The sequence below is a fragment of the Vanacampus margaritifer genome, chromosome 13, assembly GCF_051991255.1.
Source record: "Vanacampus margaritifer isolate UIUO_Vmar chromosome 13, RoL_Vmar_1.0, whole genome shotgun sequence".
In the NCBI taxonomy this organism is placed as follows: domain Eukaryota; kingdom Metazoa; phylum Chordata; class Actinopteri; order Syngnathiformes; family Syngnathidae; genus Vanacampus; species Vanacampus margaritifer.
Genome location: NC_135444.1, coordinates 13,217,364 through 13,235,220, shown reverse-complemented (window position 1 = coordinate 13,235,220; position 17,857 = coordinate 13,217,364). Strand labels below are relative to the sequence as shown.

The 17,857-nt window shown below is 37.9% G+C and overlaps 1 protein-coding gene across 10 annotated transcripts in view; it reads left to right on the top strand.

Annotated features, from left to right (window-relative positions):
* Nucleotides 1-17,857, top strand: part of elavl4 (ELAV like neuron-specific RNA binding protein 4) — a 115,659-nt gene that overhangs the window by 89,925 nt on the left and 7,877 nt on the right. For 7 of the 10 annotated variants that reach the window (XM_077584568.1, XM_077584573.1, XM_077584575.1 and 4 more), the window contains 2 exons: nt 7,934-8,167; nt 15,204-15,242. In XM_077584568.1, the coding sequence (XP_077440694.1) occupies nt 7,934-8,167; nt 15,204-15,242 (273 nt within the window). The remainder of the gene's footprint in view (nt 1-7,933; nt 8,168-15,203; nt 15,243-17,857) is intronic. The other 3 variants (XM_077584569.1, XM_077584571.1, XM_077584570.1) reach the window with 3 other exon arrangements.

Below are 17,857 nucleotides of genomic sequence, written 5' to 3'. Positions count from 1 at the left end.
CATTTGTGTAGGCGTTATCAATACTAATTGTGATTGTGTAACGCACAAGTGACGTCTCTTTCTGGGATATCCGGTCACATGATCGAAATAGCACATTCTGGTACTCCTTTGAGAACAGAACAAAATTGTTACATGTACCCCGGGGTATAACACTGCAACGTCAATGCTATTTGTTAGCCCATCTATGGCTTTATGTTTGTTAGCATTAAGCTAAGCGGACATTATGAAGGCAAAAGTAAGTGGTTGGGTTAACTCTGGAGAACCCAAGAACCCTTTTCTTCTTTGGAAAATTATGAATTATACATTAAATGACTGCTATAAGTTCACTGAACACCAAAATATATGTTTTTTTCAATTTTAACCCTTTATTCCCTAATTTGTTTGGATTGATTTCCAGCTCAACAAAACAGCAAGTTGCCAGCCATCTTGTCACCACCACTCTGGCTCATGTAAGTGCAATATTCATCCACTAGATGGCCCCATGCAAGGGTCAGAAGTGGCACTCTGGACTTTTGAAGTTAAATTTGTAAAAAAAAAAAAAAAAAAGGGGTCTTTGTCATTTGAGTAGCAGAATTTATAGGGGCCAAATTTGACCCTGTGGGTTCTCCAGGGTTAAATATACATCAGAATTCTCTTTATCTTTTTTTTTCCCGAAAAAAAATCGTCCGCTAACGCATCGAAAAACTCGTTCATATCGAGTCATTCATATGTCATATTATTAAAAGCCTCATGTTTAATTTATACTTTTACCTCCTAGTTTGATTACCTCTGCAGCCATTTTGGCAGAAAATTGGGTGTCAACTAGCAAAATCATCCCCATCTCTTGTATGTTTGTATCAGTATGTGCACATGTGGTTTTGGAAAACTATTGGGGGGTTTTAAAGAGTACATTTATTTGGGTCGCAGCGAGCAGGAATAGTACAGTGTCCTTTTATCATTATCCTTTTAATATCATCTCCCAACATTCTCCATCACCTTCTCTCCTTTTGCCATTTGCCGCTCCCCTCCTGGTCCTCCCCCGACTCGCCCATCTCCACCTCAAACGTTGGCTTCTGTCCTCCAACCTTCCTCCTTCTGTTTCCCCCTCCCCAGATTGAGGTAGCGTGTTATTAGTAAGGCAGGCAATGCGCCTGTCAGTGTGTGTTAGGGAGAGATAAGCACAGGTAGCGGGAGTTACATAAGCCTCTGTTGATTACCGTGGAGGAGAGGTAGAGTTTTTTTTTTTATAAAAATAAAAAAAAAGTAGAGTGAGAAGAAGCGAGAGCGCAGTGAGAAAGAGACAGATTGCAGGAGCTAAAGTAAGTACATTGTGCTCTAATGTTGGCTCTATGGCTGTCAGGTGGGTGATAAGTAGCCAAGGCTTCTGGGGCTAGTTGAAAGGACAGTCATTAGGGTGGACACCCGAGACTAGTTCCTCATTTTCTTCATACTCTACTGTATATGTGTGGGAGTGTTGAAACATTTAGGTAAGGCAAGATCTACCAAATATTGATTTTTTATTTTTTTAATGTGCTAATGAAAACAACTTACTTAATTTAGGCGTCCTGTTTATTTATTTATACAAAAATAAGGTTTGTGGATTTATACTATTACGGTATCCCGACTTCCGAGTTTCTCGAGATACAATGCGTCGTTAGGGCAATTTCTGTTTTCGCTTGCGAGCATATATTTGACTTTTCCAAGTTGGAGCTGACAGTAAAACTAAACTTAGACAAAGATAATTATACTTTGCGCATAAAGTCTCCTTAGCTTCATGCTAACGGTGTAAAACGCCTCAGCTCAGACAGCCAAACAAGTAACATGCATGTGTTATAATTATAACCATTTCTGAAACTGATATTTGAACACTAACAATGGAACAATGCAGCTTAAACAAATTATTACTACACACAGCAATGTTTTTTTTTAATCCTTTTCAAAAAATGAATATTACTTCAGCTGATTGAGTCAGTTATGCTCTTTCTTTGTGAGTCTGTGCCTGTATTATACTGCCCCCAGGTGGCCAAGATCCATACATCAGGAGAAGCAGCACAATGCCCATTGAACTATCATGATGCATGAACAGTTTGATTATTTTTATTCTATTTAATTATTACTGTATGTTTAAAAAAAAAAAAAACATTAATGTAGAGTGCCATTTCGTTATTAAAAAGAACATCTCAAATTTGTAACGATGTGATGTGACACAAGTTTTTTGAGTTACGACCCACTAGTCACAGAATAAATTTATCTTGTATCTCAAGGCACCACGTGACTCTTATTTACATTTAAACTGAACCTTGTTCCTGCAAAATGAGCGTTCTAACAAAAACATGGCAAGGTCCTATACGTAAATGCTGTTTGTAGAACAGGCCAGTACGAATAACTTTGTTGATGTGTCTAAGCCCATAGCACTTTGCTTTAAAATGAATAAATAGGTTTCACTTCATATAACAAAATGAAGAAGAAGAAATAACAAAATGTAGTGCTTCACTTATCATTAAGAAATGTCAAACCAAAAAGCCAGCACATCGGCATGTACTACAATATTCTCAACATTTAATACATGAAATGTACAGCATTAATTGCTGCTTCTTATTGAACGCGCTCACCATCCAATATCTCCCCTTTTCTCTGTGGCAAAGAAACATTTTCGCGTTCAGGTATGGCCATCTTTGCGAGCTTCCAGTGTCATTAGAGCACATGTTTCTCCCACAAAGTCACTTTGACCTGCTCCCCAGTGACATTTAATGTAGTACAGCGGGAAGGTTTCACGACATAACCTTGTGGTGAATTCCCGGCACACACTTGCGGATGCTGTGCGCAAGCCAAAAACAATCATTGACACCTGATCTTAAAATGTGATTAGTTAGAATAGGTGATTTATGTCACAAACTCTTGTGAGCTAGGCTGTGGAGAAACATAATTGTTTAACATCAGTTCGCTCACAGACTTATAAAGATGTTGAATGGATTTAAGATCAAGAGAATGTTAATAATAATAATAATAATAATAATAATAATTGGCTCTCTATTAACTCATTCACTGCCATTGACGGCTAAAAACGTCAAAAATTCATTCGAACTATTTGTATTAGTTTAACTATTAGTTTTCCCCCCTCTTTTGTTAAAAAGAATATGAAAAGCTGTAATCTTTTTTTATTGTACATTTAGAACAGATATACAATTTGTGATTAGTCGTGAATTAACTAGTAAAGTCATGTGATTAATTATGATTAAAATTTTGATCACCTGATGCCCCAAATTTTTTATCTTTTCTTCTTTTAAAAAAAAATTCATTCACTGCCATTGATGGCTATAAACGTCAAAAATTCATTTGAACTATTTCTATTAGTTTTTTTCCACTTTTGTTAACAAGAGTATGAAAACCTTGAGTTTTTTCCATTGTACATTTAGAACAGATATAAAATTTGTGATTAATCGTGAGTTAACTAGTCATACGATTAATTACAATAAAAAAAATTAATTGCCTTTCGCCCCTAAATTTTTTATATTTTTTTTAATGAATTTATGGCAGTGAATGAGTTAAGAAGTGCCACTGTTACTTGGCACCAAGACAGGTAGCTTTTGGTGCTATCTTATGGTATCTGAAGGTGTTGCACAGAAACAACAAATAGGCAGGTTTGTTAGTGAATAATGGAGGATGGTTCTGCTAAATGCTAATACAGTGATTAAATATTGTCACACAGACCTCCACCAAGGCTGCAGGGGGAGAAAAGCAACATTTTATGTGCCTGTTCTTATAAGTTGACCCATGCTTCACCACTCCGCCAAGCTACATGTAAAAAAAATAATAATAATAATAATAATACACCTGTGAGTTATTGTTTGAGTTCCTGTTGACGAGCAGATTTAAGAACATATCGTCACTGGCAGAGAGGCAAAGAAGAAAAAAAAGTTTTGATCCTGACACAATTTTTATTTTCCTGCTTCCGACAAGCTAATTAAAATGTACCCCTCGTGCGCATAAATAAGAGTAAGTAAAGAAGAGGAAATTGTGAAAAGTCGTCAGGGGACATGAAACTGGGAGGGGATCACTGAGTGGAGGTCAATACGATCAGGCAGGTGGCTAAGGGAAATGTAAACATAATCCAGCCTTTGTCTGAGGCGAGTGAGTGGACACGGACTCATTCTTAAAGCTAATGTGTAAATGTTTTCACTCTCTTTTTTCATCCAATACTGTGTTAAAACTAAAATGTGTTTTCATAGCAGTAGGAGGTCTCTAATAAGAAATGTTTACACTTAATTGGGTCATATTTTATCTCAAGAAGTGGTGTTAGTTTCTGAAATGGAAAAAGTCTGCACGGACTACTAAATTATTTGTAAAAATTTAGGTCATGTCAACACAAACTCTGTTTAAAATGTATAAAAAATATATTTTGCGGGTTTGATCGTGGCTCTGTTTACTTGCCTGACTTCTGTGTAGGCAATGTGGGTTCAGTTCCCATGTCGCAACGATGTCATGGTCTGGCTCTAAAAGTTCCTTGGGATGGACTTGGTGACCAGTCCGCGGTGTTGTCGACTTTTCACCACAAGTCCGCTAATAAGTACAAGCACTATAGAAAATGGATGGATGGATAGATTTGGGGTGTTTACATCCACACTATTTGGAAAATCTAAACCAGGTTGAAGATTTTCTGAAACGTAACCATTTGTTTGACTCATTGTGCTATTATTATTACTATATAGAGGACCAGTTTTGTGTGTGTTTGTGTGATATTTGGGAGTCACAGTCACTCCATTTTACTATCAGCTGAAACGCATGATTGCACTTTTATTTGATTTCCAGTTAGATAAAGCGCTTTTATGGTTAGGGGTATTGTGCCACCTGTTGCGATAGCATGTTGTTGACAGCCTGCAAATGTGTTTTCATTTCATTTTGTGATGACAGATTATTTGTTTTTGAATGCTTCCCATTATGAGTGTGCATAGCCTTTGAAGTAATTGGAATCTGCTATGTCTGAAAACGCTTATACTGTATATATATATATATATATATATATATATATATTTATTTATTTTAATTTTTTATTATTATTATTATTTTTTTATATATATATATATATATATATATATTTTTTTTTTTTTTTTTATTTATATATACATATATATGTATGTATATGTATGTGTATATATATATATATATATATATAAAAGAGTGCCTTTTGGGGAGGAAGTTTGCCTGGAAAGTAAATAACCTTGTAGTGTCAGTGTCCTGGAGAGAAGCAGACAAGAAAAGGCCAAGCAAGGTGTTCGGGTTGTTTCTTTGGATGAGAATTCCGGAGAGCGAGCAGCGTGAGAGGAAGCAAAGATAAACTAAAATGTAAAAAAAAAAAAAAAAAAAAGAAAGAGAGAAGGATGGCATGTACAAAAATGTGGAATAACAATAAGGTGGGCCTTTTGTGTGTGAGAAAGAGAGACTGCACACAATGATGCTCAAACGCAAAATCCCCCAACCTTGCCTTTATTCGCTCGCCGTCACACAGACATGCCTGTGTGCACACACTATTATGTAAATAGTCTCCTTGGCACCATGTTGCTGTCACTGAGCCAGCACCCTCTGGGCCATCGAGACAGCCTCATTAAAACAAGGCGCAGCATCCATTAATAGATAGCAATGCATGTACACACACACGTTCAAACAAACATGCATACTGTATGCACTCATCGGAAAACTCATTAGGTACACCATCTAATGACATTCAACGCCTTACAAAGATAATAACGTTCAGTTTTGATTGAGACGATCGAAGAGGTGGGCAGATTTGAGTTGCCTTTATTCGCAACTTGAGCTGTATGTCAGTTATAAATGACCGAAAATTACGACAACAGCAATAAACACTACAAAATTCCTGCAGAAAATGTTGAATGAGACTGCTGAGTCTTGCAAGGGGGAAAGCTGCTTGTAGTAGTAGCAGTACTTGCAAACCTGTAATAGTAGACCTACTTGTAGCAATAGTAGTAGTTGTAGTAATTATAGTAGCACTTGTAGTAGTACTGTACTTGCCGTACTTGTAGTAGCCGTAGTAGTAGCAGTGATATTTGTAGTAGTACTTTTAGTAGTAGTAGTAGTAGTACCTTTGGTAATAGTTACACTTGTAGGAGTAGTAGTAGTGGTACTTGTAGTAGTAGTAGTACTAGTGGTAGTGGTACTTGTACTAGTGGTAGTAGTTGTTGTAGTAGTAGTAGTAGTAGTAGTAGTAGTAGTAGTAGTTGTTGTACTTGCAGTAATAGGAGAAGTAGTAGTAGTAGTAGTGGTACTTGTAGTAGTAGTAGTAGTACTAGTGGTAGTTGTAGTAGTGGTACTTGTAGTAGTAGTAGTAGTTGTTGTAGTAGTAGTAGTAGTTGTTGTACTTGCAGTAATAGGAGAAGTAGTAGTAGTAGTAGTGGTACTTGTAGTAGTAGTAGTAGTACTAGTTGTACTAATAGTAGTGGTACTTGTAGTAGTGGTACTTGTAGTACTAGTGGGACTAATAGTAGTAGTGGTACTTGTAGTAGTAGTAGTAGTGGTACTTGTAGTACTAGTGGTACTAGTAGTAGTAGTAGTAGTAGTAGTGGTACTTGTAGTAGTAGTAGTACTAGTGGTACTAATAGTAGTAGTAGTAGTGGTACTTGTAGTAGTACTAGTGGTACTAGTAGTTGTAGTAGTAGTGGTGGTACTTGTAGTAGTAGTACTAGTGGTACTAATAGTAGTAGTGGTGGTGGTGGTGGTACTTGTTGTAGCATTTAGTAGTAGTAGCCCTACACACTAAATTTCGTAGAATAAATTTTACTCTAAAAAGACTGCATTCGGTCCCACTCTGAACATAGTAAATGTTTACACTTAGAAGAGAGTAAAATTCTACAAATAAACAATAAAGGGTTTAGGAACAATCCCGCAACCTTTAGCATGGAAGACGGCCTCTCTACCACTTGAGCTATGCTAGATTTATTGTTAGCTAACATTTGCTCATGTGTCCCAAAGGAGACCAAAAATAGATAGACGAGATTCCACCTGACACCTACGATATATTGACACAGAGTATGAGTGGCCTAGGTCAGTGGTGAGGTTGGCTGTCTCCCAACCTGAAGGTTCTGTGATTGTTCCTCAACTATTCAGTGGTTTGTTTTTTGTTTTTTTGAGGGGGGGTATTATTTTACTCTCTTCCTAGTATAAAGTTCACTCTGTTTAGACTGGGACTGAATATAGTCTTTTTCAGAGTAAAATTTACTCACTTAAATTTACTGGGTATTAGTAGTAGTAGTATGTGCATTGGGGTAGTAAAACAACTCAGCAAATTGTTCTGGAGCTAACTAACATTGTAAACCACAAAATGTCAATAATTCATATTTTAAAGTTGATTAAACTGACTGTTGCCATCAAAACTGAGCATTAGTAGCTTGGTAAAGTCAGATTTGTTAATACAGTCGTCATGTGTTAGATCTAATTAGTGCCTAATGATTTAGTCATTTTGTGTGCACTTACACAGGCACAAACAAAAGACCGCCCAGTTGCAGTGTCTCTAAATATTTTATAGAACATAACAAATCGGCAGGGAAGGAAGTCAAATGTCACAACAAACAACATTGTGCGGGTGTGTGTGGTGCCTGAAGTAAGCCTAATCTCCATAAACACATTACTTTTTTTTTTTTCTTGATGGATGTATGGTATGTGCTTGTTGCCTCATGTTTAAGAAGTGCACAATCAAAAGAAAGCACTTTGTTATTTTTCTGTTTGCAGTCTCTTCCCATTATGTAAGCATCATCATACTGTATGCAAATCACAAGATACACTTGGATTTATAAATTATTCAAAACCAAAAGCTTTCATATCTTACCTCTATGATGTGTTCCGTTCAAGTATACGATCCGTTTGCGTACGTACAATGCGATGTATCCACTGCATGCGAACCTTGTGAAGTAAAAGGGGCCCTTGTTTGTTTGTGATCTGCTGGCCCCACAGGCGGCTCCCGAGGCGTGGGCTTCATCCGCTTTGATAAGAGGATAGAGGCTGAGGAGGCCATCAAAGGCCTGAACGGACAGAAGCCATCGGGCGCGGCTGAGCCCATCACGGTCAAGTTCGCCAACAACCCCAGCCAGAAGACCAGCCAGGCCCTCTTGTCGCAACTCTACCAGTCCCCCAACCGCCGATACCCCGGGCCTCTCCACCACCAGGCTCAGAGGTTCAGGTGAGTAACAGGGAGCAGGTAGTGTAGCCACATCATGGGGTGTTGCTATTATTTTGTATTGTAGCTGTGCGGAAGTAACAAAAACTCTCTCAACAGAAGGGGGATGACTCATTTATGGCACATAATTGATTTTTGAAATACTGCTCTGTATTAAATATACTGTAAGGGTGCTTCCACATCTCTATTCTGTCTTTTTTGTGCTTAAGCTAACTCGTTCATATCAAGTTATTAAGCTAACATAAAAACTAGGGATGTCAGGCGATTACAATTTTTAATCGTAATTAACTCATTCACTCCCAGCCATTTTCTCTGAAGCAATCCCCTTCGCTCCCGGCTGTTTTACTGATTGATTTTGCAAGGCCCACAGAATATTGCGTTTTATTGCTGTAAAAACATGACCAAAAGAAAGATTAGATTCTCTTCTTTCATCAAGAAAAAAAAAGTATATTTTTATTTGTTTCCATTTTCCACCAATTAGAATTAGAATACTGTATAGCTAAGTTTAATTATTATTCACAAATCTGTTTAAAACACTGGACAACATGGCCTGGTTGATCTCTCTCTCTGCTGCCACCTGCTGGCAGTTTTTGTGATAACTACCATTGCTTTAAGCTTTCTCTTCAGTTCAGAGGCTGCATCAAAGCCTCTGTATGCTCTAGCATGAAAATAAAACATAAAAATGCATATAAATACGTTTGTGGGACCATGGTAAAATTTAAAATGCTGGAATAGGCTCCAGCACCCCCGCGACCCTTGTGAGGAAAAGCGGTCAAGAAAATGGATGGATGGATGGATGTATTTTGGGGAGCAAATTAGTTAATCGCATGACTTCAATCGTTAATCGCAAATTTTATATGTGTTCTAAATGTACAATCAAATGAACTATAAAATATATTTTTTTCAGTTTTCATACTTCTTAACATAAAAGTGTGAAAACAATGTTACACTAATAGAAATATGGCTGCATGTTTTAGTCATTGATACAGCCAATTCATAAAATCGATTTAAAATTCAAAAGATGGACTGTATTGTAGTGTAAAAAAAACAAGTGTGATATTGATTTGTGTTGAGGTCAATTTTCTGCCACTAGATGGCACAAGTACATTTCATAAGACATTGGTGACAGCTCACTTTTTTTTTTCATATTAATATCTAATATATCTATTAACATATGTAATCTTTAACATGAAGTAACTTGTGAAATTCTGCACATTTTTAAAATTGTAAAATACAACTTGACCCCAGTCTCCACAAATATATGCATTATTATTAAATGTATTACTACTAAAATTTGATGTTGACGCGTCTGCTGCGTTGCGACTGGAATTCCCCCAGTACAGGCTTTCCAAGTAAGAGGCGGTCAATAAACACGTATTAAAAATATTTGTGGCGTTAAAGGAACTTAAAATTAACAAAAAATTAACGCACAATTTAATTTTCACATTCCTATTAAACGTTATTAATGACAACAAGTGATTTGCTCATAAGTTTGGGAATCTTCAGATTCATGTATTGAGATGGGAAGTACCAAAACTTAGCATACAGTACTAGATGTCATAGGTCAATGTGTCAATTTGGCATAGAAGAAGAACAAATAAACTAAACACACTTCCACAAAAATGTATTTGGTGCAGAGCTGGATTAAGATGTTTGGAAAGGGATTTATGTTCACTTTGGCATCAATGCAAACATCCAAATCCCAGAAAAGTGAAACTACTGAGAAAACATTACAATTTCAAGCATTGAGCACAAGCCCCAGCACGACCTCTGACTCTGCCATCATGTTACATTTTCCTTGTAAACATTGATCCCAGCAACAGTGTGGCCTTTAGAAGAAGAACAGGTGTTAACTTTGCACCTGATGCGGTTGTCAGTATATCAAGCCCTGCCAGCACCTGCGACATCAGAGAGGAACTTTTTATTCGACGAGACTGTGGGGTTCTGTCATTCACGTTTGTGTTTCCCTTGATTTCATCACGCTGCCATTTTGCCAGCACTTCCCTGCATCCCTGGGCAAAAATGCATTTGTTTATAAATGCAGTTAGTGGTGAAAGAAAAAAAAATGAATCAAATTTGCTCTCCATGGCCATAAAAACACTTTATCCGCACCGATCGTTGCTGCGCAATAAAAAGGTAAAGCAATTTTTAGTGGGGGGGGAAAATTGCGTTTTTCATAAAAACACCGTACATACAACAGGCTTGGTTCAGTGAAAATATACCTTTATTGTCAGTCATATGCTCAAAATATTACCTTTATAATCCAAGGTTTTCCAGACTTGGCTCATAAAAACAAAGTGTCTTTCTACTTTAGTGCATGGTCGTCACTTGTCTTCTGCGCAAAGTAAGTGGAAGCAGAAATACAGTAAACTTCTATGCATCGTCCCTGAAAAAAATTCTATCGGTCTATCACTACATCACACTCTTCTCACCCAAGGTGCCTCTCTCGTGCACGTATGTGAATGTAAAATTAACTCTTTGACTGCCAAAAACGTTAAATAACGTTTCGTAAAATCCTATGGAGTGCCAAAGACGTTAAAAGACGTTTTTTTCAAAACAGGTGAAACTAACCATTTTCTATTGTTGATTACTCAAAAACGGAATAAGGTAGAAACAAACTTTTTTTTTCTGATGGAAGATGAGAGTTCAATCTTGTTTTGGCAGTATGTGTGTTTGCATAGTCCAAACACATAATTTTCTATGGACCTTGAAAGATCAGTCAAAATGCTTAAAATTGGCTGGCACCCACGGCATCCCTTTTCTGAAAACGTCTGGCAGTCAAAGAGCTAATGAATAATAAAATACAGAATAATAATAATAATAAATAACGATGCATAATAGAACACATAAGAAAGCTGGTATTTATATCTTGATCATGTTGAAGAGCATTGTGGAAGCATTCAAATTGTCTGAGAGAGTGACATCATCATTTTTGGGCGCATTGAATTCTCACGCGGAATCAAAGCTGAAAGTACAGTCAAAATTTACCGGCCACAAATAACCACCTCCACCTGCATATTTCCATATGATATCGTTTGAAAATGAGAGGATAAAAAACAAAAAAAAAAAATCAAGAAATGCTCAAAGCGCTTATAGATCCAGGTACACGCCAAGATGCAATGCTTTTGATTTTATATCATACAGTGTACGTTCGACACTGTATGCGTCCTAACAGGTCATTTTCCTGCCACTCACTGTTTGTGGTTATTTTCAATGCGGTGTAATATACTCATATTCAAGGTTCTGTTTCATCTCACAAAAACAAAAGATGATGCATTCCATCTTCTCAATACGACTTGGGATGTTTTTGGGGATTGTCATAAAATACACACTCGTACAAATTCCTCTCTCTTTCAATAACACTAAGCCGGTTGTGCTGTTTATTCTCCGTCAAAGTCGGCGTCGGGAAGGTATTTTTCTTGCAGTGCCGCTTTCCTGGTGTGACACCTGAGCGATGTAGCGTGGCTGCGTGTCTGTGATACGCCAAGCCAATTTACAGGCTCGGCAGGAGAGCTGTCGCTTCTCATCACAAATCACAACCACGGGACACTTCCTCGCTGTGTCCCTGTGCTCACCACGCAACTCTGGAAGTTGCCTTAAAGTGTATATTGGTTCCTTTTTCTTCTGCAGTGCTCGTCGTGAGGACATTGCTAAAAAAAAAAAAAGTTACACTTAATAAATGAATGTCAAACTCATTTCAAATGTGTCCCTAAGTTGAAATGCAGCAGAATCTCTAAACAGTTTGCATTTGGAATAATTCTTTCAAACAGAAATAATGAGAAAACTTTTCCTAGATTAAACATTTAATGTTTTAAAGGAACAATGGTTAACATTTAGAACTGAAATACAAATTAAGTTAACTGTGGTTATTTGTGAAACATTCAGGTGTACACTCCATTCTTTTGTTGTTGAATTAGCTTAATTGTATTTAGCAATAAATTCCATTTTCGATTCCAGTGTTATAATGAGACAGATAAAAAAAACTTTTTTTTAAAAAAAAAAAGCACAAATTTAGTTTAGAGATTTGCTGAAACAACAACGTTGGACTTTACTGACACTTCAAGGGGAAGTCAACCTTAAATATTTCTTGACAAACGTTATATGTGACCTCACCAGTCTAAAAGTGACGTTCTGATTGATATTACATTTGTGGCATATGACTTATGCAACAAAATCCATCCGTTTGTATCCATCTCAGGGGGCGGCCATTTTGCCACTTGCTGGCGACTAAACATGACATCACAGTTTCTCAGGGCCAGGCAACGACCAATCACAACTCACCTGTTTTCTGAAACTAAGCAGTGATTGGCTGAGCAACTGTGATGTCATTTTCACTCGACAGCAAGTGGCAAAATGGCCGCCTCCTGATATGAATATAAACTGCTGGATTTTGGATTTTTTCGACTAACACAATATTAACCAGAATTTAGACTAGTGGGTCTGCATATAATATAATATTGTCAAGACATTTTTCAGTCCATTTATGAATTGTTCAACTTCAGGGACGTTCAACTTTAGAGGTTCCACTGTGTAGTATATTTTGTTTGTCACTGGCTACATAATGCTATGGCTCCGCTACAGGCCAAGTCAATGAGCAGTACAATGTGTCAGCATAGTCCCACTCCAAGCAGCAGACATAATCGACTCCAGCATAATACATCCATGCCCTACAGCCTAGCTTGTTTCCCATTTTTTGGCCCTTAACTAATGGCGCTAATTAGCAAAATTACCCTTATTATATTCAGGGCAGGAAACAATTACAGCTGAACAGATTTTCGTTTCAAAAAGAAAGGACAAAAAATGTGCCTATTCTTCTTTTAACACCGCATTGAGAAAGCAAACAAAGGTCCTATTGTTTGTTTGGGTTAGAGAGGCAGTCGGTGGTGGGGACGTGTGACTCTGGTGTGTTTATATGCTTGTGTGTGATTGTGAGAGCGCGTTAGCAGCAGGTTGTTGTGTTGTGGCGTAATGGCCCAGCGGCCAGCCAGATGTCTTCTTGCTCTCGGCCCTAGAGCTCTCTGAGCATTCTCGCCAATTTCCCTCTTTACCGACACTCATTCCCTTACTAAGTCATGCGCTAATTACTGCTAATTACTTCTTTTCTATATGGGGTGTATTTGTGTGTTTTAATTGGTCGGCGATGTGAATTATAAAGTTGAGCAATAGATCAACATGACAATACTTTTGAGATCAGTTGACTAGTCTTTAATCATCGTGGTTGGCTAATCGCTAATCATGTGTTTTTGGCATCTCATCTTCCAATTGGCCAATTTGCAGTTGACTTTCCACTCACCTGTCTGCTGCCGTCACCTGACTATAACGCTCTATGGACCAGTAAAATGTCGAGCCAACACAGTTGCAAAGTCTTCATACAGTGTGGTTGTGGATGAGAATAGCGGTTAGCCTCACTAGCTTCCGCTATTCCAATCACTGCTAGTCTTAAAAGATTTATTAAAAAAAGTTTTGTAAGTAGTTTTTTTAAAGCTTTTTCATAATCCACATGACATAATGTCCTTGGAAGAGGTAATTTGATTGTGCCACCACTACCCTAAAGTGGACGGACCCTTGTCGCCAGGTTCAAGTTTATGGTGTTTTCGAGAGGAACGAGGCATCTCTAGCCAGCTGTTGCTCAATAAGCCGTGGTCCCTGTCCATTAGGCTCTAGGAGTTAATAAGACATGAGACAGGCTGCGAGTAAGTGAGGAATGAAGGTCATTGAGTCACCAAGCAGACTGCATCCATCCAAGAGGGCCACCATTTTACACAGCCCACAGGTTTCCTAATCCCCCTCACACACACACCGATAGTCTCTTGAGGGACACACAAACTGCCTCACTGCAAAGCTTTTAGCCCTCTGCTTTAATTTAAATACCCCTCTGCATATTCCAGTTCTGGATTTAACCTATTCGTAGATTTTCGGGAGGAACCTATTCTCCGTTATACTCTGCAAACAATTTTTTTGTTCTCTGGCCACAGCCATGTCTAATGTAAAAATATTGCTTGGTGCCTTCTTGTGGCATGTTGGGGCCAAGGAACCCATGTTGAAAAGAGAGGGTTGGAGCTTAATTTTTCATTTAGCCCATGTCTAACAGAAAAGTATTTTGCTGCCATCTTGTGGCATTTAGGCAATTACACAATTTTTGGGTGGGTATCAATTACTACTGGATTTTCGTTATTCATGGCAAGGCAAATAGCGAGCTGAACAATGTGTGATTAAAATTGGGGTCGGCAACCCGAAATAGTCAAAGCGCCATTTGGACCGTCTCACTCAGAAAATAATTAACCGGGAGTAAACAAAATCCTTTTGATATGAAAAGTGGGGATGTTGATATTTATGTTTCCTACCTTGTTGAATCATTGTTGATAATTGTGCAAAATCATGATCAGCATCTTCATTTCTTTAATGACTGTTTAATGACTGTCATTAATTATACACAAGAAAACCCCTTGAAGAAGTAACTCTCAGTTTCAAAACATGTTAGTGACCCCGCACTTGATGTTCTAAACACGTTTGACATTTACTTGTGTTTTTGTTGGGTAAAATCATTCTCATCTCTCACTCGCCATCACTCAAATGCCAACTCCATTACACTGACAGAACTCTGTATCAGACCTTTAAACTATTTTCACTGACATCCCACTTTGAAGAGTTCTTTTTAAGGATGACAACAATTCAACGGATTTAGCTATAGAGCTAGCCTAGCCGCTTCTGCTAGCCCAGTGCTAAGCTATGCTCCACTTCTGCCGGCATTAATGTTTGTTACAACAAACATGACTTGTTGGTGTAGGCTGATACTAAAGTTACTACTTTTGGTGATAACAATGTGTTGATAACATACAGTAGCTAGCGCTGTGCTATATTGATGGGACCAAGCTAACCAATGCTAGCTTCTTCTGGTGGAGCTCCTCAATGTAACTGGAGATGGTTTTGTGTGTTGTTGAGTGAGAAGGATCATTCAATTCCAACAGGGACATTAGTTCCATTGAGTAAGTCAACCATCTGCCCACCATTAACCCCAGAACCCTCCTTCTCTTTACAGGCTGGACAATTTGCTTAATATGGCCTATGGCGTAAAGAGGTAATTAAAACTTCACCCAATGCCAGATGTCCATGTTGACTCAATTATTTTCCAGTATCCTTTTCTTGTTGTTTATTTTCGTGTCGTTTTTGTTTTCAATTTACGTTTAACAAATTTTCAAGGTGAATTGCATTTTTGTTGTTTTTTTGCTTTGATTGTTGTTTTACTCGTGAGCTTGAGTGTTTTTCAAACGCCTAACAAGCACTTTAAAAAGCAGAAAACAATTTGTCTTTGTTTTCAGTGGTGATGGATTTGCTTTGTTTTGATTATGACAAGTGCTGGTGTTGTTTGGATTGTTTTTGGGTTGTTTCTGTGTAAAGAATGGATTTGTTCTCGACTTGATTTCTAGGTGTTGTTTTTTTCTTCGGGATTCAGGTTCTCTGGCCTTGTCGCTTCAGCCTAGCCTGGAAAAAACATATGATATTAACGCTTACATTTTATTTAGGGGTGGGGAAAAAAACATCATACATACATACATACATACATTGATATTGTTGATGCAGTACATACATTTGAATCCAAATGTACCCATTGGCTGGATGCCTTTTGGGAACAGTTGCTGTGATCCGTACAAGCGATGAGGCTGGATGAACCTGGATCCTTGCTGGAAACAGGAAATGTTTCACTGCAGATGGCTCCGGCTTTGCTCTGCGCTGCTCGAATTCCCTCCTTTTTGCCTCCATGCCTCATTTTTCTTTGCTTTGTTGCTACCATACAGTAGGTGTTACATAACCCGGCGTGTAGCAGCCATTGTTGTGATGTGCTGACAGCGGCATCTTGCATGTTGCAGGCACTCGGGACACCATTCGGAGACAACTTAGCTTCCTAAGCAGTGAAATTAAATCATATTAATCATCAAATATGTATATTGATAGCGCTGATAGCAACATCTTCGAGTGACATCAGTTGTACTTCTCTAGACTTTCAAAGTAGCAGCGATTGAATCAACAGTCAATCTGCTGGTTACAGCCAAGTAGGAATGTCAATTTTGCATCAGGGCATTCAAGACATGATTAATCAACAATCAATCCCACTTAATAAGCTCATCAAATTATCAATTGTTATGCCTGGACTGGTCTGAATCAAGCATGCTGATTGCAGAGCATGTCATCTGCAAGTAGTTGGCTTTTCTCAGGAAGAAACAATATGGTCAGCTGATACTGTTGCTATGCAACCCTTGTCTGTATTACTGGTTAGGGTTCATTCCCAGATTCACATGTACCCACGAATGCACTTTTATGCACACTCAGAGAGGCATACAATGCAAAGGAAAGTCCTAGAAAGTGTTTCTAGCTTTTTGAGACAAATTCCAGCAAGATGACTTCAAAACTAATCAAAGCAACGTCAACCCAAAACATTTTCTTTACAATAATATGTTGTATGTGCCCCCAGTAGTCTTCACACAGCATTCTGATTAATATTGTGGAAAATTAGTTAAGCAGCAAAATCCACTTATTTTGATCCATAAGGGGCGGCCATTCTGTCACTTCCTGTCGACTAAAAATGACATTACAGTTGTTCAAGATTCAGGTAGCAACCAATCACAGTTCGCCTGAGCCATGATTGGTCGTTTCTGTTTGTCAGTTGACAGCAAGTGGCAAAATGGCGGGGGAATTTTGCTGCTTAATTAACTAATATTTCACAAATGCAATAATAGATCAATCACTCCCGGCCGTTTTCACTGAAGTAACCCCCTTCGCTCCCGGCTGTTTTACTGGATTTTGACAGATTTTGCAAGGCCCACAGAATATTATGTTTTATTGCTTTAAAACATAGAACCTACCAAAAGAAAGATTAGAGTCTCTTCTTTCATCAGGGAAAAAAAATTATATTTCTGTAGCAATTAGCATTAGAATATAGCTAACTTGTATCATTATTTATTCACAAATCTGTTTAAAACAATGGAAAAAAGATATTTGTTGGCCCTGGTTGATCTCTTATGCTCTGTTGCCACCTGCTGGCCGTTTGTGTAATACCTACCGTTGCTTTAAGCGACCTCTTCAGGTCTGCGGCTGTATCAAAGCCTTCTGTATGCTCGAGCATAAATATATATATATATATATATATATATTTATTTAATTTTATTTTATTTTATTTTTATTTATTTTTTAAATAACGTATAAATACGTTATTGGGACCATCACAATATTTAAAATATAACTTTGTATATGTTTTTGGAGAGCAAATTAGTTAATTAGAATACCGTGTTGAAACTTGTTGAGCTGCATAGAACATATTGTAAAAAATTGTTGGGGGTTGACTTTTTTTTATAAACAAAGCAAGAAAAGGCCAGTGTTTGATGGAAAATCGGTAGCGAGAGATAAAACAACAAAAAAAAACGTTGCTACTACAATCTGTTTCACCCACAGATTGATGTATATTGTCAAGTATAATCTCTTTTTCTTGCACCCTGTGGTACTTAATCGATGAAGGCAAATGATTGCAGTAAGACCTTGGAGTCAATGATTCAATCGTCCGAAGCCCTCGCATCGGCCAGGATCAGACTGCGCACCATCAAAGTCATGTAGGAAGGTCGTAGTGATTGCGGCCCATATATAGTCACTGACGAGATAAGAATAAAGGGGCGGGGGCCCTGAGCAGCAAGCAGCGCAATC